Source organism: Sminthopsis crassicaudata, chromosome 1, assembly GCF_048593235.1.
Source record: "Sminthopsis crassicaudata isolate SCR6 chromosome 1, ASM4859323v1, whole genome shotgun sequence".
Classification (NCBI taxonomy): Eukaryota; Metazoa; Chordata; class Mammalia; order Dasyuromorphia; family Dasyuridae; genus Sminthopsis; species Sminthopsis crassicaudata.
This window is the reverse complement of record NC_133617.1, coordinates 695324954-695349220: the sequence shown is the minus strand read 5'-3', so window position 1 is coordinate 695349220 and position 24267 is coordinate 695324954. Positions and strand designations below refer to the sequence as shown.

Genomic DNA, 24267 nt, shown 5'->3' with positions numbered 1-24267 from the left:
AGTCAGTAAGTAAACAACATTTGAGGTTTGCAATCAACCAATCCCCTAAAACCAGAAAAACTAGCCAGGGGGGAAGATACAGATGCAGCCAGGGGAAAGAGCGACCACAGCGTACAGAGGGAAGCTTGGTGGCACTGCCCCCATGACCACACTGAGGGAGGGAGAGAGAGAGGGAGAGGAGGGAGGGAAAAAGAGAGAGGGAGACAGACAGACAGAGAGACATAGAGAGGGAGACTGAGAGAAGACAGACAGAGGACAGGGGAGAGGATGAGGATGAGAGAGAAAGAGGAGGAGAGTGGGGGAAAGAGAGAGGGAGAGAAAGGGAGAGGGAGGGAGGGGAGAGTCAGAGAGAGAGAGAGAGAGAGAGAGAGAGAGAGAGAGAGAGAGAGAGAGAGAGAGAGAGACAGAGAGAGAGAGAGAGAGAGAGAGAAGAGAGAGAGAGAGAGAGAGAGAGAGAGACAGAGAGACAGAGAGAGAGACAGAGAGAGAGACAGAGAGAGAGAGAGAAAGAGAGAGAGAAAGAGAGAAGGAGACATAGAGACAGACAGAAAACACACACACACACACACACACACACACACACACACACACACACACACACACACACACGAGACAGAGGCAGACCAGGGGCCCAGGGAGATCTTTTCCCACCATTTGTGGATGATGATGAGAGCAGATGCTTGGAATCTCCCATTCTGTCGTGGGGAGTTCCACTGCCTCCTGCCAACAGGGGAAAATCCTCATGCTCTGGGCACGTCAGTCCAGGAGGTGTCCACGTGCCCAAGCAATTTGCGATCTTTTCCCAAGCCAATTTTGCTTCTGAACTTTAGGATCTTTCAAAAAAAGGTCATTAGCCTGGCTCCTTCAACAGATCTTCTCAGGAACTGAGTCAGTAGTTCCCCCCCAAACTTAATTCACCTAAGTTCAGGCCAGACTCAGAGAGATAATAACAATAACAACAATAAGATCAACAGCAGCAATAATGATGAATGAATAAATAATAAAGGCTAACATTTATGTAGCACTTTAAATCTGAAAAGCAATTTGGATACTTTGTCTCATTGGATTTTCACAGTAACTTTGGGGAGGGAGAAGCCATTATTATTCTCATTTTATAGATAAGGCCATGGAGTCTTAAAGGGGTTAAATGATTTGCCTCATAATAGAATCTGGGACAGGATGCAAATTCAGGTCTTCCTAACCCCAAGCTTTATCCCCTAGACCACCCATTACCCACAGTAGCAGTGGCGGGCGGTAAGGGACTTTTGTGGGTTCAGTGATAGGAAGGAATCCCACTAGATGGAGACAGTGACAAGGGATTTTGGGTGGGACAGTTATCCCACTTTTCAGCCCAGCTTGGTTCTGGTGATGAATATGGCTCAGTTGGCACTAAAGGCCAAGTCTAAGGTGCCCCCAAATAGAACTAGCAGAACTTAGGCCTAAGAATGAAGGAAACTACTCCCAGCTTCTTTACCTGAACCTAGACACACACGCACTGAATTCTAATTTTTACTTTTTAATCAGCCAAGTAGGTGATGAAGTGATTAGAGCATCAGGCCTGAAGTCAGGAAGAACTGCCTGAATTTAAATCTGGCTTCTGACACTAGCAGCATGATCCTGGACAATTCACTTAACTCTGCCTCAGTTTCCTCATCTATAAAATCGGCTGGAGAAGGGCAAATCACTCCAGTATCCTTGCCAAGAAACCCCAAGGAGGGTCACAAAGAGTAAGACCTGACTGAAAAAACAATAGGCAATTTTTAATCTGTCCACATCTCATACTTCATTGCATACTTGTCCACACACATGCCTAAAACATGCGTCTTCTTCCTTCTCATATCCTCCCCTGCACAAACATCCGTATCCATGTGTGGCCATACCACATACGTATTTTTCACAATCCCACCCAATGCCTTCACCCTTCTGCACCCGCACTTTTGTATTCTCTCCACTGTGTGAGATAACACATCTATTATGGGGAAATACTTTCTACAGGATGGCCAACCCCACACCTGACATTCCAGTGTAGATAGGCTGCACACACTCATACTTAATTGCACACACACATACTAGTGCACCGAGTCTCCCCCCACATATTGCCTGCATTGTTTCTAACTTTTCCAAGTCTCTCCCACCAGTCCCCACTCCCTTCCTCCCCTCTTCCTTCCTGGCTGAGCAGCCACTGAGACAGAGGAGACGGGTCCCTTCTTGGGCTCTGTGGCCCCTCCTTAGCTGCCAGGACAGTCCTAACGGTCTGACGCTGTCATTTTAGGCGGCCTCCAGTATTTACAGCCTTGCTGCTGCATTTTCCAAATGTAAGCATTTTCCAAACTGTAAGCAGCCAATCCAAGATCCTTCTTACTTAACTTTCCCCCTGGTGTGAACAAAAGGAGCCCCCACCAGCTGGCCAGGCAGGGAAATCCCCCCAGGTTGGTACCACACCCAGACTATTATGCTGTAACCTAAGCCAAGGCTCTGTGGAGACCCTGGGCACAACCGCCAATGCTCCCAGCCCAAGGCAAGCCAGCTCCCTCTGCTATGAGCCTTTTGCTCTGGCGAAGTGGGCAGCCCTAGGAGGAGCGGGGAGGGACTCAGTGGCACTGGGCAGCCAGCCCCTGTACCTGACGGTCCTGACTGAGATGCAGTATTTCCACATCAGGTTCCACACAGCACTTCCATCTCCCTTCATGTCTCGAGCATCCGAAGGAGACCTTGACCAGTCTAGTGCTTCCTGAGCCAATGGAGCCACATCCAGGATGTTCTCCAGGCTCCCCAGCCACACCAGTTTCCAGGCACCAAATAGTCCTCTGACCTGTGTGGAACAAACTCTATTCCGAACTCTCTGTGTTTCTCACTTGCTGAGGGAGAGCCAGCTCTCTAAGCACAGGTCTCAAGTTACTTCCTTCTTCATGATTTAAAGAAAAAAAAAATGTATATAAATAGATGGGTAAAAAAAATGTAGATGGTTGTACCACTTGCTGAACCAATGAAGCTCTCTTAGAGCTGCTTGGCAGGTTCCAAGTCAAAGCAGTAGATTGTGAAGAAGGGAGGAGCACCCGTTTGCGTGGCTCGGGGAGGAATCTGCTTGGTCCTTGTCTCTCCAGCAGCAGGCGGGCGGACTGCCTCTCCGGCGGCTGGGTCCTGGGCTCTCACTCACTGGGAACAGTCAACGCTGACCAGATACGCCCTAAATCACAGGGCTGTCACAGAAGCAACTCCCCACTGTCTGTAAAACTTCTTGCTTGTCTCCTGTAATAAACCCACTAGTGCCAAAGTAGGGGATGAGTCACTTTCCAAAGCCCTCCATGAACCCAGACAGGGGGAATGGAAGCCGCCACTGGGGTGAAACACAGAATGTGTGTGTGTGTGTGTGTGTGTGTGTGTGTGTGAGAGAGAGAGAGAGAGAGAGAGAGAGAGAGAGAGAGAGAGAGAGAGAGAGAGAGAGAGAGAGAGAGAGAGAGAGAGAAAGGGAGGGGGAGAGAGAGAGAGAGAGAGAGGAGGGGAGGGAGGGAAGAAGGGAGAGAGAGAGACAGAGAGATAATGAGACACACAGATAGAGACAAAAACAGAAACACCCACAGAGACAGAGAAACAGAGAGACAGAGAAAGAGACACAAAGATAGAGAAACAGAGAGAAAGATAGCACAGAAGGATAGAGGGAAAGAGGAAGAGAGAGAGAAAAAAAACACAGAAAAATAGAGGGAGGGAGCAAGAGAGAGGCAGACAGAAACAAAGAGACAGAGACAGAGAGAGGCAAAGACAGAGACACACACATACAGGCACAGAGAGACAGAGACAGAAACAGAGACAAAGACAGAGCGCGCCCCAGGACTTTTGGTCTTTGCTTGGAAACTTTTCTGAATTTTTACTAGGAGAAAAAAATGGGAAAGATTTCCTCTGGAAAAACGGCTTGGACTGTGTGTGCAGAACACACACACACATGCACACACGTACAAAACCCCCTCCTTTGCCTTTCATATAGACTACCTTGTTTTCACATTCTGTAGCCCCTCCCCCAAAGGCTAAGCCCACATTCTCAGCCAGTAATGGGATGCAGTGTCCAGCTCCATCCCTGGCGAATTCCTTACGGGTGCCATAGGCAACATTTGGGGATAAAAGGGTCTTTTCTGCCTGTCCTGGCAGACAGCATAGGGACCGTGTGTTGCAAGGGAGCTTTAAGAAGGTCCTGAATGAAAGGGGCCAAAGAAACTAGGACTGCTCATGATGAATAATGCCTAGAATTTGTTTATTTTCCTCAAAGGGATCCCATGAGGCTGATGGATTCCGAGGCAGGTAGACCTCAAGGATGAACTTGAAATCTTGCTACATAGATGAACTATCTGAGTGACCTTGGAAAAGTCAGCTAACTTCTCAGTCTTATTTTCCTCATTTATAAAATGGGAATAATATTAGTGCTTACCTCCCAAGAGTATTAGGAGGATCAGATGAGATAAGAGTTTGAAAAATGCTTTGTAAGCCTCACAATGCTATGCGAACACTAGCTATTATTGTTATTAATGTTATAATAGGAGTTCCGATGGGAAAAGGGAACATATATCACTGCAGAGTCAGGATCTTCTAACATTAATTCAGCCTTGCAAATAGGTTTTGGCCCAGTAAGAAGCCAATATTCCTGCATCCACCAACATTTACTACTAATTCTGCCTTTCCTAAGACTTCTTAGTCTCTTTCTTTATCTGACTACCTCTTCCCCAGAGTAATGACTCCTTCTATGCTGCTCAGGTAAGAATGTCCCTGTGGAGTTCAGGGACTGCAGTAGTCCCTACAAAATGTAGGAGAGGGCGAAGAAAATCCCCAAACCTAATGTGTGTGAGAACTAGTCCTGTATTTCATTGAAAAAGGGAACTCTTAAGTGAAAAAACCTTTCCACCAATAAAAAAGAGCAACTACACTATACTTTGTAGCCTTGGAGAGGCAGCTGGGACAGAGCCGTTAAGCAACTTACTTGGGATCACAGAGTATTTTAGAAACTGTAAATGAAGCTTATGTATTGAGATACTCATTACCCCTTGGTTAAAGTTTTCTTTTGATGATTCATTGTATTATTCCTAAAATCCAGGTTAATAGGACCTGATTGGACATGGGAACAGACCCATGATGAGCTAACTGTATCTTCTGTCTTTTGATTAGCCAAGAAACATTTGGCGTAGCCAGGTATGGTACAATGGAAAGAACATTCCACTTAGAGTCAGAGGACCAAGTTTGAGATCCTAACTCTGCTGTGTGACCATGGGCCTCAGTTTCCCCATCTGTAAAATGGGAGGATTAGGATAGTAACTTCTGAAGTCCCTTCCAACTCTAACTCTATTAATCCTATTGAATTTTTTTTGGGGGGAATTGGCAGCTCCCCCAAACTCTTCTAAGTTATAGTTTTGAACCCATTTTGGAAGAGGTAATTCCCCTCAAAAAACTAGATATTCTTGAGGTATTATCATTAATTAGTAACAGTATCATTAAATAATAAATGTTTAAATAATTGAAAATAAAACCAATAATTAATAAAATACTTATGTAGTACTTTTGAAGTTTACAAAGTGTCTTCCTTATGGCCTAAGGATTCTTTCTTATCATAGTATAGTAGAAACAGGGCTCAACTTAGGGCAGTCAGCCTGGGTTCAGTTAGCTTCCTCCTTTCTAAACCTTGGCAGTTCCTTAAGGCCTTTGAGTAATTCAGTGGTCTGTGAAATGAGTGGATTGGACTATGTGAATTCTGGAGGTATCTGTGACTTCAAATCTAGGATCTATGACCCATTTTATAGCTGTGGAAGCTAAGGCTCTAGGACGTGATTCTTTTTCATGGTCTCATAGCCATGGGAATAGAAATAGAAATTTAAGTCTAGATTTGAGGGAAGGAAGAGGAAAATAAATCCCTTTTCTTTAAGGGAGGGGATATGGAAAGAAAAAAAGGCAGTCTTACTCCTAAACTTGGCTAAAAGTAAACTTATGGGTAGATTATATGTATATGTATTTTTTTAAAGATTAAATGGGGATGGGGCAGCTAGATGGTGAAATAGATAAAGCTCTAGCTCTGAAATCAAGAGGACCTGAGTTCAAATGGAACCTTAAACATTTACTAGCTGTGTGACTCTGGGCAAGTCAGTCTCCATTGCCTTGCTTCTCCCCCCCAAAAAAGATTAAGGGGAACTAATTTTTTTCCCCTCCTACTTTCAGTTGTCATCATAACAGTTCAAGAAGACTCCTCCCATCTCACCCTCCCCATTCTCCCAAAAGAACGGGCCATCTGCAGTTTGGGGTGTATTTTTTTTAGATCTATGACCTCAGCAGTTTGTAATTTTCATTGCCTGAATATTCAGGATATTAAATGACTTGCCTGTGGTTATACAGTCAGTTTGTCTCAGAGTTGGAACTTGAATCCAAGTCTTTGGGGTTCTGAGGTGAGCTCTCTTATTTACTAAATCACACCACTGCCATGTGAACATAGGCATGTGTCCAGTTCCTAGGGGATGGCTCTGTTCTTCCCTCTCTGAGAGAACACAAGAGGGGCTGCCTAGGGCCAGTAAGCCCAGAAAGCCTCCCCTCCCAGCCACCTGAGACTCAGAAGGAACCACAGATGGCCTCAACCTAGAAAAGGCAAAAAGGCATCCCAGCCAAGATCCCCTCCCTTCTCTGTCTCCTAACTATCCAAATGCTCGTATTATCCATATTTGGAACTTGAGCAGAGAATGACTGAAGTGGAAGGGAACTCAGATACAGATTATCTCCTCTAAGCTTCATTAAAGCAAACTTCAAATGACTCTACCAAGACCACACAGCTTGTCAACTGTCATAACTGTCACTTAGTTTTTATAATTTATAATTATAATCAATAATATAACAAATTATAAATTCTAATTTACTACTAAATTATAATCATTAATATATATTTTTAAAATTGTTCAGTAGTTTCAGTTTTGATTCTTTGTGACCCTATTTGGGATTTTCTTAGCATAAATATCAGAGTGGTTTGCCATTCCCTTCACCAGATTATTTTACAGATGAGGAAACTGAGGAAAACAGGATTAAGGGACTTGCTCAGGATCACACAGCTAGTTGTTCATAATTGAACTTGACATTAATATAAATATCCCAACTCTCTAATTCAGTTGCAAAAAGTTATTTGATGATCTTGTGCACAAAACATGAGATAAAAAATTGCTGGAAAATGACTAGTCTTAGAATAATTTCTATCTGAATTTCACCAAAAAGGATGAGAGTAAGTTTACAACAACAGTAGTAATAGCAGCCCTTGACAGAGCCCTTTAAGGTGATAAAGTGCGTCATTTCCTCTGCTCCTCCTAACAACATTTATAGCCAAAATCTTCCCCCTTGACTTGCAGGGGGTCACAAAGGTGCCTCACATTATTGCAGTGCTCGGGGGAGGGAGGAGAGCAAGTGTGGGGCAGTGGGTAGTGCCCTCCAGGAAGGCACAGACAGAAGCACTGGTGTTCACCACTGGCTCCCCCAGGTCTCTGCCTCAGCTCTGTTTCTCCAGGGCTATTTTTAGGCATATAAGTGGCTCCATATAGAGAATACTATTTCCAATTAAGGTTGGAAAAGGGGCCTTGAAAAACAGAGGGATTTAAAAGTCAGTTGGGAGGAGCCATTGGATGGGACTCCCATCCAGGTTCCTCTATCCCCTTCCCTCACTTGTATGCATTATTTCTATTTTCTGTGTAGCCTTCATTATTTAGTTTGGTTTGGTTTTGGGGTAAGTAGTACCTGGGAGGACTTGCCTCACTGCATTCTTTTTCCCCTGTACACTTTATGCTTTCTTCTATATACAGCAGGTACTTAATAAGTGCATGTTGAGTGAACTAATGACCTCCTTGGGTTTGAGGGGGGACTCTGATTCATAAGGTTGAGGCTATTTGAATAACCCAGGGAAGGCTCTCCTATCCCCATGATTTGTGTTCAAGGAGATTGCTGGTCAAGCAAATGAACCTCAAACCCTCCACCCGGCTCGATCACTTGTTCTCCCACAACATAGTGGCAGATTTGAGTCATCTCGCAGCAACCTCTGCTCCTTACAAATATAAACTCCCCAACTTACCCCTACTTTCTCCTCCTCCTCCTGAACCTCTGCCCCCCTCCCCTCTCCATCTCCCTTTCTTCTTGTTCTCTCCTGCAAGGAGAGCCTTTGAAAACTGGCTTCTTCAAAGGCCCCCCCCCCTCCAGGCACTTCCCCCTCCTCCCCAGTCATCCAAGCCCCTCTGCCCTGTTCTATCCCCACGCCAACTGCCTGCACTATGCAGGTGGGAATCACTCCGAAGGCCTCTGACTTGGGGGGTCCCAGCACACTGGGGGCCAGGCACTGAATGCAGAGGCTGTCATTAGGAAGCAGTGCAGTGAAGAGGAAAGAGATGGGGCCTCCGGCCCCCAGACCTCCTTTAGGGGGAGCCTCCCTAAAGTCTCAAGCCCTCCCCTCCCCCCACACTCCAAAGAGCTGATTCTTTAACTATCCCACTTTGTTCTGTCTTCTCACTCTGACAAGACTAGTGACACTTCCAATTTCTGTGGTTCTTTGTACTTCTCAGATTGCTTCTTCACCTGAAAGATGAAGGATATTCTAGTGATTGCTAAACTCCCTCCTTGTTTTAACATGTTATTTTTCTAAAGCCTCTCCAGCCCTGACATCCTGTGTTCTAAGACCTTCCGGTTCTGACATTCTAAGTCTATCTCTGATATTCTGTGTTCTAAGACCCCTCTAGCTCTGACATTCTGTGTTCTAAGACCCTCCAGCTCTGACATTCCCTGTTCTAAGGGCCCTCCAGCTCCGACATTCCCTGTTCTAAGGGCCTTCTAAGGCCCCTCCAGCTCTGACATTCCCTATTCTAAGGCCCCTCCAGCTCCGACATTCCCTGTGCTAAGGCCCCTCCAGCTCTGACATTGCCTGTGCTAAGGCCCCTCCAGCTCTGACATTCCCTATTCTAAGGCCCCTCCAGCTCTGACATTCCCTATTCTAAGGCCCCTCCAGCTCCGACATTCCAAGTTCTAAGACCCCTCCAGCTCTGACATTCCCTGTTCTAAGGGCCCTCCAGCTCCGACATTCCCTGTTCTAAGGGCCTTCTAAGGCCCCTCCAGCTCTGACATTCCCTATTCTAAGGCCCCTCCAGCTCCGACATTCCCTGTGCTAAGGCCCCTCCAGCTCTGACATTGCCTGTGCTAAGGCCCCTCCAGCTCTGACATTCCCTGTTCTAAGACCCCTCCAGCTCCAACATTCCCTATTCTAAGGCCCCTCCAGCTCTGACATTCCCTATTCTAAGGCCCCTCCAGCTCTGACATTCCCTATTCTAAGGCCCCTCCAGCTCTGACATTCCCTATTCTAAGGCCCCTCCAGCTCTGACATTCCCTATTCTAAGGCCCCTCCAACTCTGACATTCCCTGTTCTAAGACCCCTCCAGCTCTGACATTCCCTATTCTAAGGCCCCTCCAGTTCTGACATTCTACAATATATCCTAAGCTCTCTTTCAGCTCTAGTGCATGATTCTTGTTTTTCCCCCCATTAGAACACTAGTAATGGCTCCTGAGAAGCCAAAAGCCTTTCATAATATCTACAACTCCTGTTTCTATAGTACTATTAGTGTTTACCAAGTGTTTCCTTCCCTTTGAGGTAGGTAGGCCCATACAAGTGCCATGATCTCCATTTTAGAGATGGCACTGAGGCTCACTGAGGCTCACTGAGTCTAGGCTCATTGCCATTAAAGTACACCTCCTTCCCAGGGTTGAGATGAAGACCAATAAGAATAGTTTGCATGTAGATAGTCCTTTCTGGCTACAAAAACCTTTATATCCACTGTCTCTTCTGTTTTTCAGATGGGTAAACCGAGGTGTGGAAATGAGAAATGACTTGTTTAAGGTCACATAGTTCCTAAGTGGCAGAACCAGAACTAGGAGCCACCTTTTGTCCCTAAGCCATCTCAGATGGAAAAAGGCTTTGATAAACAGCTACTCAGGCACTCTAGGAAGGGCCCATGGCCATCACACTGATTTCAACACCTTCAGCTCTTGTGTTCAATCTTATTTATTCCAGGTCCTTTGCTAAAGGCCACATTGCCCATTCCCAGGATGGGCCAGAGAGGAGTTTCATGGTGTGCCCTGGGAGATGGTTTACATAAGCAATAAGAAAAGTGGGATAATGGAGACAAACTTTCTTCTTGTCCAAACACACCAGCTAGCATTTATATGGATGTTTGCAAAGCACTTTACGATGTATTCTCTTTTTTAATCCAAACAATCAACTTCTGAGGCAGGTACTATTATTACAAATGAAGAAACTGAGGTCAAAAGAAACTGTACTCAGACTTGTCCAGGGTCACATAGCTTACATCTGAAGCAGAATTTTCACTTAGTATTCCTCATTCCAACTTCCAACACTCTATCCACTGCACCACCCCAGCTGCCCCCAGTTCCCCAGCCAACCCTTCCCAGTGGAAAAAAGGTGTGTTTTGGTCTTGATCAGGTAGAGAGGGGTGACTGTGCGCGCACGCACGCATGTGTGTGTGTGTGTGTGTGTGTGTGTGTGTGTGTGTATGTTTTTCCCCAGTCTCTCCTTTCTCTGTTGAGACTGTTAGAATTTCCAAATTATGTACTTCATCACCTGCCTTCCCTCTCCCTGCTCCAGAATCCTAGCTCTGGGCTAGTAAAATATAGACATTCCTAATCATTCAGAAGCTTCTCCAGCCTTCTCCTCTCTCCACCTCCCCCACTCTGATTTTCTTTTTTTTTTAATCACCCCTCCAGGCCATCTAATTACCCAGTAGCTTCTTCATCAGAGGATGCACTGAAGACATCAATAAAAGAAAAATCTAAACCAGACAATTTCTGTTATTAGTTTGTCTGGGAAGGGTAAGAGGCTAATGACCACAAGAATGATTTTGGATCAACTGTGGATTTCATTTATCAATATCCGTTATTTTGCTAGTTAAAGCTCTATAGAAAACATCTACTTCAGAGAGCCTCTAAATCTCCAAGTGAGAGGAAAACAGTATTAAAAACCCAGAATCCAGGAAAAAACAACTCTCTACCTAAGAAAATGTTTAGTTGATGGAATGAGATGGAGGTAAAAGGGACTGCATGGCTTGGAGGTGGAGGTGGACACCTGGACTGGAGGGAGGGACAGCCATTCCAGAATTTGTTCCTCAGGTCACTTGGAGCCAAAGCAGGAGGGAGGGGAGCTCTATCAACATGGGAGTTTGCACAGACTCAGCTGTTCCTGTTTTCTGGCCAGTTTGCAAAGCACTAACGTCCTCCTCTGAGAACTGGACCACATGCCCAATGACTCACACAGGCCAGTTCTGGATGAAGTCACTATCAGGCAAAGGAAAACTATTTATTTGTTCCCTAGGAGAATATGCAGCAAATTTGGGCTGCAAGGTCAGGAGGTAGCTTCAGGCTCCCAGAGGCAGCTAGAAAGTTTACTCATTGCCAGGGTGGAAAGAGTTCAGGGGTGGCCTTCCTACTCTGAGAGGAGAAAGAGGGAACAGCCAAGGGTGGGCAACCTCTCCCTGCAACCCGCGAGCCAACCAAAAGGGTGTTCAAGCCAGTCACAGAATCATAGGAGTCTTAGTATATGGAGTACTACTTAAAGCAAGGATCACCTCATCTCACTAAGTAGTTACCCAGGAAAAGCCAAGAGGGTATTCAAGCCGGTCATGGAATCATAGAATGGGAAGGAATCTTAGTATACTGAACAGGAATCACCTCTCCATTATCTCTGAAAATAATTATCCAGTAAAAGCTAAAATACTTCCTGTGACAGGAAACTCACCATACTCCAGGGTAGCCCATTCTATTTTCAGACAGTTTTAATTAGAACCACAGAATGTAAGTGAGAAAAGGCCTTAATGATCATTTAGTCTAACCTCCTCTTAGGCTCCTGTTTTGTAGAGGGGGAAAGAGATTCAAAGAAATTAAGAAACTGCCAGAAATCAAACAATTAAGTCATTGTTACAGTTCAGGGAGGTAGAACTAGAACATGGATTTTCAGATTATACATCTAATGTTTTTGGGTTTGGTCAGGAAGTATTGTCTTATAGTATGTCGAAATCTGCCTCCCAGTAAGTCTACCTTATTGGTCCTCGTTCATAGGGTTAAGCAGAATTAGATGTATTTCTCTTTCACAAGATGTTCTCCGGATATTTAAAGGCAGCTCCCTGGTCCCCCCAAGTCCAGACTAAACAGTCCCGGCTCCTTCACCTGGAACTTTAACATCATTCGGGGAGCATCCTTTTCTCAACTGTCCCCTCCTCCATCATCATGGTGACCACCAGCCAGATCACACCCACTAGTCCTCATTGGCTGTTGGCTGGTTCATCCCTAGGGAAAACAAATGGTTTCCCTTCAAGGCAGAGACCACAATCACTGGGTTTCCAAGAGGCATGGCAGTGACTCAGTCAATGAGCATTTATTAAGGGCTTACTCTGTATCCAGCGCTGCGCTAAGTGCTACCTACAGATATTTCCACATTATGGGACTCAGAATTAAATGGCTTGTCCATGGCCACATATATCTAGTGTAAGAGGCAGGATTTGAGCCTGGTGGTCTTGAACCCAAGCCTGGTGTTCCCTCCACAACACAAAGGATTCTGCTTCCAACCCCAAGGGGCTTCTGGAGCACAGGAAATTCTTAATGCCTCAGTTTTCCTCATCTGTGAATGCAAACACTAAACCTTCCTCTAGAGGGCTCTAATAACTAACCAGCATAGATGAAAAAGTGGGTGGTGATTTTAGCTTTCTTTACAAAACACTGATTTCATTTTCATAACGACCCTGAGGAGTCTGACAGGGCAGACACTCTTGTCCTTATGTTATAGATGGTGGGGGTAGGGCTGATAATGTCCAGGGACAATTCCAAGGTCTCAGAATGAGATAAGGACAGAATCAGGAATCTGACTCCCTGGCCAAGCACTGTGGGAAACCTGGGATCGTCCATCAGAAGCTGGGAGGGAATCTTCCAGGTCACCCACTCCATCTTCTTCATTTTGCAGACAAAGAAACAGGACCAGGGAGGTTAACTAACTTGGCTAATATGAATTTGAACTCAAGCCCTCTGATTTCAGAGCCAGCAGCCTTTCCACTTCTTTTTGCTTCCTCCCCTCTTCACTGATGAGCAGCCTTGATGGAGGCAAGGCTAAAATCAGAGATCCATAGGGTAGCATCTGTTACTTTGTGTCACAGGCCAGATGATCAGGGACCTGTGGTTCCACTAATAACCTAAATGGTTTCGGCTGAGAACTAGACAAAGGACCCAGTGGGATGCTTTGGGTGGAGAGATAAGTACTTTAAAACGAGCATCTTATCGGGTTTCCTCATTGGAGAGGAAAAACAGGATAATCAGCCCTTCACCAGAGCCAACTGGGTGTTGTCTATTCCATGTAAAACCGTAAGCTGAGGAAAATGTATTGTAAGGGTTGGGAAGGGGGAAGGGGGAAAGGGGAAGAGGCCGGTTTCTAAAATTTCTCCTGACAAAAAAATCCTAATGGCCCTTCAAATATCATCTGCTTATCTATGGCGCTGTACAGTTGATCAGATCTGCCTTTCAGAAGGCTTTCAGGCTGTAGATGTTCCCTCAAATTCTCCACAATTATCCATAGGGTACTGATCCTGTGACTTCATTAATGCAGAGAATTCCCAGAAAAAGGAACCTCCCTCTACCAGTGCTGGTCAGGACCTCTCTACAATTTATAATCTTTGAGAGCAGATCAGACACCCCTTGGGGGTACTCTAGTTGGGAAGTATTTAACAAAATAAAGATAAAACATGCTACATTTTAAAACTAAGTCAAATGAGAGACCGCAGGGATCCTTAAGTACTGTGCCCTCATTTCTATTTCTATTATGTATTTTCTCTTTTTTAGATGTTTATACAGTTTATATGTTATATAATTCCTTTTTTTTTTTTTTTTTTTTTTTTTAATATTGTAGAGGTTCTTATAGGCTGAGAAGGAAAGTGACTGGTCCAGGGTCACACAGCCAGTACTTGTTTCCATGTTTTCCTGGTTGTGAAGAAAATTTTCTTTTCACCAAAACACCACTTCCTTTTCGGAAACCTATGCTTTTACATGAATTACAGATGAGGGAAGTGGAAGATAAGGCTTGTCCAAAGTCCCAGAGATAAATGAGAGCTGGAACCCAGATCTCCTGCTTCAAAGTTCAGTACTATTTCTTTCTCTATGCTGGGCTGCCTTTCCGTGACCCTGTATCCTCTTATCTTTCAGATTACAGCATATCAGACATCTTCCTGAAGGGCTTCCTTTCTACATAGCCATGAGCTATGGAGCCCCAAGTCCTAGGAGCTGTTCTGTTCCTCACTTGTGCTGTGACCTCAGGCAGGATGCATCCCTTTTTGGGTTTCAGTTCCTCCACCAAGGGGGACTGGAGCAGGGGCCCTTAACTGCTCTCTGACAGTAGCAAGAAGTGGGCACTGTTTTTGCTAAAAGAAGAAACAACTTCAGTCTCTCACTTTCAGCTTTGATTCTATTCTCCAGGGTCAAGATTTCTGAAAGAGTTTGTTCTAAGGTTTCTTCCAGCTCTAATCTCTCATGATTTCCTAAGTTTTGGAGAGAATGCCGAATCTGGAATAAAATTCAGATTCAGCTCAAACTTGAACTTCACTAATGATTGCATTAAGAAGGCACCCCTTTCTCTGAGCCTTAGTTTCCTTTAAAATAAGATTATACTAGGACCTATGAGGTCCCTTGTGGTTCTGAACCTGGGATCCTATGGGCTCTCCTGGCTTTGAGTCTTATTACCCTATGATTTCACTTAAATGGCCCCCTTGCTGCCATGGGTGCTCATTCTTAGATATCCAAGGGCTAAGGATAATAGCAGGTATATGCTATACTCTCCATGTGCTTGGAGGCACTAATTTTCCCTTTTTCATGGCATGATTACCCCTTTCTCCCCTTCTTTATGTTTAATCTCTTCAAAAAGATGTGAAAGTGGGGAGGGGGGAGGGGATGTGAGGGGAGGAGGAGAGAGAAAGACAGAAACAAAGAGTGACACACAGAGAGAGAGACAGGGACACACAGATTCAGAGACACATACTGAGAGATACACACAGAGACAGCCACACAGACACACATAATATACATAGAGAGACAGAAACACACAGAGGCAGAGAGACACACAGAGATGAAGAAAGACACACATAAAGACAGACTGAAACAGAGAGAGAGACAGGGACACACAGAGATGAAGAGAGACACACAAAGAGACATAGAGACATGGAAAGAGACACAGAGAGAAGAGACACAAAGATATAGACACACATAAAGAGACAGAGACTTAATGAGAGATAGATACACAGACACTGACACACACAGAGAAAGAGACAGAGCCACAGAAAGAGAAACAGAGAGACACAGAAAGACAGAGCGACACACACACACACACACACACACACACACACACACACAGAGTCAGATACACAGACACACACAGAGACAGAGATAGACAGAAACAAGGGAAACAGAGAAAGAGATAGATACACCGAGACAAAGAATGACAGAAACAGAGACAGAAAGTCAGAGACAGATGGGACAGGGCCAGCACTCGGCTCAGGGGTACTCAGGGAGCCCAGAGTGGAACCAGACAGGAAAGGCAATGCTGCTAGTTCAGAGAGGAAGACCCAGAGCAGGACTGGAGAACTCAGAGAAGAAATTACCTGGCTCTCCCTCTTTGCCAGCTACAGATTTTCTCACCTTCTGCTCTTTCTTTGACAATGTGCTAACAGTAACAACTCTGGATGGGGGAGATTCCTTACCAGCTGCCAGCAATACAGTCTTCCTAGCTAAAAGGCAACAGAAAGATACCCTGACTCCGAATTCCAGACAGTCACCACATGCTCCAAAGCTCATCATTGGGATACCCTGATTAAACAGGGCGTTCATTTTAAAGAGGCATAAAAAAAAAAATGAGGAGCGATTTCGTTAGCTCCTAATCGTCATCCATCAGAGAGAGAGCACAGTCTGCCTGAGCCATTCAAAAACCAATACTCTGGGTGGGAGGGAGAGAAAAATCAATTTTTGTTCACTGAATAAAAATTAAACCGGAAAAACTCCAATATTGTGGGAATTGAGTTATTTTTCATCTGCAGAGCTAGATTTCATTGAAAATGACTTGGTACAAACTTCACACCTGCCAGGACGAGACTTTGATTTTTCACCTTTGAGCTGATTTTTTTTTTTTTTTTTTTTTCCCCCTCCTTTTCTGAGGCTGGGATTAAGTGACTTGCCCAGGGTCACACAGCCAGGAGGTGTTAAGTGTCTGAGGGCAGATTTGAACTCCGGTCCTCCTGAATTCAAGGCTGGTGCTCTATCCACTGCTCCACCTAGCTGCCCCCTGAGCTGATTCTTTAGGAATGAATGAATGAATGAATGAATAAAATCGCTATAAGGGAATATATAAAATATAAGAAATCATTTTACAGGGGATATTTTGGCAAGTAGAACATTCAAGCTCCCTGAGGACAGGAACTGTCACCACTAAACTTTCTATCCCTTGCTCTCACAAGCAGAGTGCTCTATACACAGCAGGTGCTGGCTAAATGTTTGTGGGCTGGATTGAATCATATGGGGACTCTTGAAACTGGTAATACTGGCAACGTGGGCTGCTTGGAGGGTCCAATTACTAGGGATGGAATGCACAGAGAAAGAGAGAAGGCATTAGTCACACAAGGCATGGCTAGCTTTATGATGTTACAAGGGAAGAAGCTGTTAAGAGGAAATAACTTCTGAGAGGAACTGGGAGTTGATAGCTTGGAAAGTTCCTTTAATATAGATCACTGCAATTTAGTAAATAAGTCAGAGTAAATCACAGTGATTTTAACATGGGTTAGAGGCAGAACTCAAGTACCACTCTAACATGCTGCCTCCATTTGAGGAATTGTCCCAGTGCTCGTCAACAACATCTCCTTTTCATTTTATAATTTTAGAGACTTGTCTAGAGCCCTGAGATATGATTTGCCCCTGGTTCTATGACCAATTCAGGAATTGCCTGAGAGGCAACTTTTGAACACAGATCTTCCTGTAATGGTCATTTTTTTTTTTTTTTTTTTTGAGGCAACTGGAGTTCTGTACTGTCTGAGACTAGATTTGTGTGTTTCTCCTGGAGCCCTCCTGACTCCAGGGCCTGAGCTGCACCACCAAGATGCCCCACTAATGGTCATTTGAAGAACTATCTCGTGGAGAGAAAGAACGACTACAAAAGAGAAAACTTATCCAGCAGTTTAGCGATTTAGAAAGCCTAATGCTTCAGCCACTTAAAATGCTCTTTTCATTCCACTGATTGGGAGTTGCTGATGAGGGACAAAGAGATAGGTAGGCTACATACACAGATAAAGAGAGGGAAAGTCTCAACCGAGGGAGAGGGAGCTCCCCCTCCAGAACAGACAAAGCCAAGTGTTTGGAAAGTTTTCCAGTTTCAATTGCAGCTCTCTTCCCTCTCCCCTCCCTCCCAACCCCCCAGCACCAGCCTCGGGCTCAGCTCCAAGGATCTTTTACATTAAAATCCTAATGAAGAATAATTAACAGCTTAAAGGAAGCCAGTATTTAAAAAGTGGTTAATTTTTCATTGCCTGCTTTTTATATTCTTAACTGCAAAATCATTAATTTAAACAGTTAAATTCAGCAGAGGAAGCCGGGGTAGGGGTGGGAAACTCTTGTTTAGTTTTCAAAGATTAATCTGGGGCAGGAAGATTTGGGATTTGTGCCTTGATCCCACAAGACAATAAATTATCCCTAAAGAGAGGGAGCTGGTTTCTAAAAAATATTCCCCCACCTCCATCTCCCACCCTTGAGTTAGCATCCTGCCTCCACTTTTGTTGTTGTTGTTGTTATTGCTCTAGCCCTAGGATTTCATGGGTATGGGGAACTTCTTCCTCCATTAATGAAAATGAACAGAGAAACAATTTAGCCTTAAAATGTTTCTCTCCACTACTGTGTAATCCAGGGATATCTACTGGCCTCACTGCTATTCCTCATATAGACACTACATCCTTCCTCCTCATTTCCAGTTCTTGACTTCAAGTCTTAGCTAAAGTCCTTTTAAGAAGTATTTTTAAAATATATATATGTGACCCTGGCCAAGTGATTTAATCTCTGCCTCAATTTTCCTAACTTTAAAATGGGGATAATAGCACCTTCTTCCCAGAGTTACTGTGAAGATCAAATTAAGATATTTGTAAAGATCTTAGCTGAGTGCCTGGTTCATAGGAGGAGCTTAATAAATGCCAGTTTCATTCCTTTCCCTTTCCTTTCACCTGAGATCATCTCTAATTATCGGTATATATCTTATTTGTACACAGTTGTTTGCACATTGCCTCCCCCTTTAGATTGTGAATTTCTTGAAAGCAGGGACTATTTTTGCTTTTCTTTCTATCCCCAGCACGAATATTAGGCACTTATTAAATGCTTATTGACTGAATCAGAGAAAGTCTTTATGCCTGAGACACCACAGGGTGTCCTTTCTCTAGTGACACAGCTAGTATGTGTGAAGAGCAGGATTTGAGTTCAGATTATCCTAATTCCAAGGGAGGACACTATCCATTCCAATCTGTAACCTCTTGCCTCTTTATATTACTGTGTTTGTAAATGTTGCTGAATTAAGTTGGTTAAAAATGATCAAGGTGTGTACTCTGAAGGCACAAAGAGATGGTCATTCATTGAAAAGAGCACAATATGGAGTTAGAATCCAAACCTCAGTCATCCCCTCTTGCCACCAGGATAAACTCTCTACTCCTCTGTCTGGCATTTCAAGTCCTGACTTAAGCTCCAATCTGATCTTTACAGTCTGATCTCACACTGCTGCCTGCTGAGGGCCCTAAGTTTCTGCCCAACTGACCTACATGATGTCCAATCCACAGCAGGGTTGTGCTGGACAGTCAGCTCAGATGTGCTCTATGGAGCCCACTGCTAAATTTCCAGTGTGAGCATTTACACCTCAGAAATCCGCAAGGGCTAAGATCAAGGCTTGGCTTATTTGCTTTCCTGATTGTCAAGACTGAAGAAAGAGATGGAGAAAATGTTCATAATGCACATTAAATTTAAAACTACATTGTGCCTACTAAATTTCCCCCTTTCTGGAGAGCTGATCGTTAAATGTTTACCAGTACAGTCCTGAGAGGATATAACATTCCATCTCCTCCTACCTTTGTTCCTTCAGCACAGGCCATTATACTTCGTGCTTCAAAGACACTTATCTCTGGAATCTATTTCTTTTTAAGACTCAGTTCAAATGCCACCCCCTGTATAAAGCCTTTTCTCATCTTTCTATTTTTCAGTCCTATCCCTAATCCTCCATTAGTCTGAAGATACTTTGCATTTTCTATTGACTTATGTATACATATATTGTTTTATTCTAGTAAAAGGAAAGGTCTTTAATGGCAGGGAGTATTTTTCTCCCTCTTTTCCTTTCCTTCGCTTCTTACCTCCCTGCTTCCTTCTCTCCTTTCTTCCTTTCCATCTTTTCCTTCCTCTATCTCCATCATCTCTCCCTCCCTTCCTCCTTTTTTCCTTCCTCCCTCCTTACTTTCCTTCCTTCCTTTCCTCCCTCCAGCTCCATCCTCCTTCCCTCTCTCCCTTCCTTCCTTCCTTCCTTCCTTCCTTCCTTCCTTCCTTCCTTCCTTCCTTCCTTCCTTCCTTCCTTCCTTCCTTCCTTCCATCCTTCCATCCTTCCATCCTTCTGTGCTATGGTATCTGGCAAATCATAGTAGACTTTAATAAATTCTTTAATTTTAATAAAGATTAGTGAATAATCAATTGAATACAAATGCTGAAATAAATGAATGAACTCTGACTCTTATTAAACTCTTTGACCTTGGAGAAGTTGCTGTAACCCTTTGGGCCTCAGTCTCTTCCTCTATAAAATGAAGAGGGGTCACACTAGGTGACCTCCAATCCCCCATCCATTTCAGTTTTGATATTCTTTGTTTCTACAAGTCTAGGTTTATCTAAAGAAAGCAGGACCAGAGTAACTCATTTAATCTCTCGCTGGAGGATGAGCTAGGTTGACTCTTTAAATTATAGCCGGAGATAACATTATCACCTGGACCTGAAAGCCCCGTGGAAGTCCAACCGACACTGTCTCCCCCTCTCCCCCCCCCCCCTTCCTTTGCCTAAGGAAGTATAACAAAATTCAAGAGAGAGGGTGCTACCTTAACCTGGCAGGGGCCCAACTGCAGCCCGCCAGCCAGCCAGCCCCCTTCAGCCTGTTGTCCCCAAAGCCTTTGCAAAAGACAAGTTCGCCCTTTTCAGAGCAGGCCTATTGGAAAAGAAGTGAAAGCTCCCACCAATTTCCCAGAACTTCTTGCATGCTAATGGCTACTACTACACAGAATGTGAAATCAGGAAACACTAATTCCCCCAGAATAGCCTGAATAATCCCTTCCTCCTCCCCGTGTTCCATAATTACTCTGTGTTAAATAGATCCCAGCCCAGAGCCACATGAATACACTTTTGTTGTCTGGGGATGCTTACTTAGCCAAGGTGTACATATGGATTGCATACGATTTCTAAAGAATTAGGCAAGATTTATTAACAATCCCGCCCATGGAATTTCCCTTCTTTGCCACCTCCCTCCACGCCCCCCCCCAACTCCCGTATGGGAATGTCTCCCGAAATTCTCCAGCTCCTGCTTTTCCTCCCAGCTCCGCTCCCCGAGATGGCACCACCCCAAATGAAAGGATCGGCTTCTGGGTTAAGGGTCACGGTAAGCTGTATTGTGCTCTTCCACTATGTAGGCAAGTCCTTGAGGAGTGCAGGGCCTCGCTCGCTATTTTCCCTCCTCATCGCCCCCCTCCCTATCAATCATCCTAGGCTTCCCTGTCAGACTGGCCTGAGAAGTGTCAGCGCGCCTGAATGGCTCAGACGGGCACTCTCCTCCGCGGGATAAAAGGAAAATGCATGGCACTGCTTATCAAGAATACTTCTGGCCGGCGACTTATCAGCGTCGCTGGGATTTCGGTGGCATTCCAGGCCCCGGCTGCTGTTGGGGAGGCCGCGGTGCCCACTGGGCAGCAGGGGGCCGCGGAGAGGGGAAGCCAAAGCTTTGCTTAACTTGGAATGAAAAAAGTGAAAGTTCCTATAAGAAAGTTCACTTTCTCCGTCAGCAAATTCCTCCTCACTTACTCCTTAGTGAAGGGCTTGCTTAATCTGAGCTTACTGGACTTGCTTAATTTTTTTCTTTTTTTTTGATTGCTGCATTTCCATACAACCGTGTTCCCTTTGTGAGCGAGTATTTTACGCATTTAAAAGCACGATTCTGAGAAGAGCCAGATTCCAGCAGACTGCCCACCCAAGGGAGCCAGGACCCAGCGAGGTTAAGAATCCTGGCTTGGGGAAGAACTTTGACCCGTTTACTTGGCAGCGGTCTCAGCCATTCCCCCAGCCCAGAAAGGAAGCCCTCCCGTCCATGAGCATCAGCACAGCCCTGGAGCACCCATCAGACCAGACAGCGCCTTACCTTTTATAGAACCCGTGAAGAGGCTGCAGACACAGAAACTGCCAGTAATCCAAGCAGAAGGCCTTTAGCTTGAGCATTTTCAAGTACTCTGCCGACCCTCCCTGGCCGAGAAGGTGGGTTCAGAGCGCTTTCTCCGCCAGGACCATGAAGCTTGGATGGGCGGCGAGCTGGAGAGCCAGCCCTGAAAGTTGTCCCGCACCTACCCCGGCCCGGCGGCTCCCCCACTGGCCCGGCCCCTCACGGCTCCACGCTTGAGTGGCCAGTCCCGAAGCTCAGCGGCCGCTCCCCGCAGCCTCCCCGGCACATGGCCCCAGCCCTGGCCGCACAGTACAGTACACTTCTGAAATACAAAGAGACGGGCACACAAAGCCTACAAATTCATTTGCTCTGCTCTCTGCGCTCGCCCGCGGCTGCCCTCCGCCAAGCTCTTCTCGCTCACATCGCCACCCGCGCTATGCCAGGGCGATGTCCCACACTGCCCGCCTCGCGGCTCTCCTCACTTAGTGAAGCTCCCGGGAGCCTCCCGGGCCGCGTCCGGGGCCACGCAGAGCCGCCGGGCCGCCGGCCGCCTCGGGCCTCCCCCGGCCCACCATCCTCACTGCACCTGGCCCTGAAAAAGGAGAGCCCCTGAGCTCCGGCCGGCTCGGGCCCCTCCGCGGTCCCGCCGGCAGCCCCGGCTGCTTGTTCGTCCCGGCCCAAACTCCGGAGTTCCCAGGACACCGCTCGCAACTCTTTCTTTTCAGCCAGATCTCTGGGAGTGAATCATGACTGCTCCATTCATCGTCCGTGCCTGGTACACCTATGACAGATCTGCTCTTCCCTTAGGATGCTGGGGAAAAGAGCAGGAGCTGCGGTGGGGAGGGGGGGAGACCACGGGGGGGGCAAAGAGGGCCAGCACCCTCCCCACTCTTCAGATAAATTATGCTTATCTTATTCCCAGCACACTTTGCCAGCTAGGCCTGCGTGAAGAAGAAGGAGAAAAAAAACTAATCATCGGAGCCACATGGTGCTCTTGGGGGGTGGGGCAGGGGGAGAAGCTCCCAGCTATAAAAGCCAGCCGGATAAAGCCTCTCCGAGATAGGCAGATTCTGGTTGCCCGGGCAACAGGCACACATTGATAAAATCTAAAATGGAACCTCGATGACCGCAGCTCATTGGCTGATGGGAGGGGACTCCGGTCGCTCCCAACCGGTGTGTACAGCAGGGACCCACCCGCATGGCAACCCCATCAGCTGGGAGTGGAACTGGGGGCCGGGCTAAGAGCGGCGAGGCAAACGGAGCCCCGGGCTCGCATTGTTGGCCAGACAGTGGGAACCTTCCTCCTCCGAGGGGCAGAAACAATGGGGACGTGCTCAACTTTCTCCCCTTTGCGGTCTTTCAAAATGTAAAATCTGGAGGAAACGCAACAAAAACAAACAAAAAACAAAAGTGGGCACTTTAAATCAATTTCGTCTTAGCCTCGATATTTTCGCCCTTTGCGGAACACCCAGGGCTTTGTAGTGAGGAGGAAGGTAGGGGGGCTCCTCCCTGTCCACTCGCCCTCCAGATTCCACTGGAGCCGGTCTCTCCCACCTCAGGTACATCCCTGCCTGAGATACAACATCCCTTCAATAATTCATGCGCACAGCTGCATTCAAGTCGTTTATACAGTAGCCACCGTGGAAGGTGGACATTGCCATGAAATAATGGGCACTGGGTGGAGTGACGGACGCAGTATTTCTCAGCCTATAGATCTGCTTATAGGAGAGGCTGAATTTAATGCTATTGGACCGGGGAGCGCAAGAATCTGGGTACTCCTTTCTATAGGCACAGAGGTGGGAGCTGGTAAATAAATGTTGTTCTCAGAAGGGGAAAATGGAGGCACACGTTTTAAATTTAATCTTCATTACTAACATCTCCCCCCCCCTCATTTCCTTCAGACACTCAACAAAACAATAAATCAAGCATGTGAAAATTCTTTTTTAATTTCCCTCTTTTATTTCCCATTTATCTAGGACTAGCTTGCTTGTATGTTGTCTCCTTCACTAGTTTGTAAGCTCCTCCAGAACAAGGACTTTTCTTTGCTCCTTTTTTGTATTTATAGGACTTACTTAGTCTAGTATAAAGTAGGTACTTATTTAATGTTGAATTGAGTTAAATACTCATATTGAAAATTTGAGCAAGGTTTGCTCATTCAAGCCCACCCCTGCAGCCATGGCTTCTCAGCTTTAGACCTGGAAGGCACTTATAAATCATTCTATATAACTACGTGTTGTTTTGTTTTTTTACCAGATGAGTATACTGAGACCCAGAAAGGTTAAGTGATGGGCCTAAGCAAGAGACAGTTAGGACAATCATCCAGGTGTGTTTAATTCTGATCTAAGCCTTTCTGTAAATTGTTCCTAGGACATCAATTCCACATGTCAGAGGCCTTCCTCTGGTTCATTTAATATTTTTGTGGGTATGACTGCTTTGCTTGGCCTGTCCATACATCACTCCTCAATCTTACTACATGCTTGGCCCATTTACCTTCCCATTAAACATGGCCTTCCTTAATTACATTTTTAATACCTTTCACCATCAATCTTTCCATTGCCCTTTGCACTATCTGAAATTGTGATTTTCCTGAGATCATAATGTTCCAGTCTTCACATTTTCCTGGCCAAGAGGGATTTATGGGCCTCCAGAATGGAGCTATGCCCAAAGTACATGTTCCTTCCTGGCCTGGGTGCTCAAAGAAATATCTTCACACTCTGTGGCTCAGGTTGTACACTTCTCCCCACCTTTCCTCCTCACCAACAGTGTCCTCC

At 45.6% G+C, this 24267-nt stretch overlaps 1 protein-coding gene across 6 annotated transcripts in view; it reads right to left on the bottom strand.

The window, feature by feature from the left end:
- Positions 1 to 24267, bottom strand: part of IQSEC1 (IQ motif and Sec7 domain ArfGEF 1) — a 740816-nt gene that overhangs the window by 206609 nt on the left and 509940 nt on the right. Inside the window, exon 1 of one of the 6 annotated variants that reach the window (XM_074283681.1) lies at positions 21479 to 22538. The exons of 4 other annotated variants lie outside the window; for them this stretch is intronic. In XM_074283681.1, coding sequence (XP_074139782.1) covers positions 21479 to 21555 — 77 coding nt within the window. In that variant the 5' untranslated portion in view covers positions 21556 to 22538. Of the gene's footprint in view, positions 1 to 2621; positions 3115 to 21478; positions 22539 to 24267 lie in introns of those variants that run through there. One more of the 6 variants, XM_074283682.1, reaches the window with a different exon arrangement.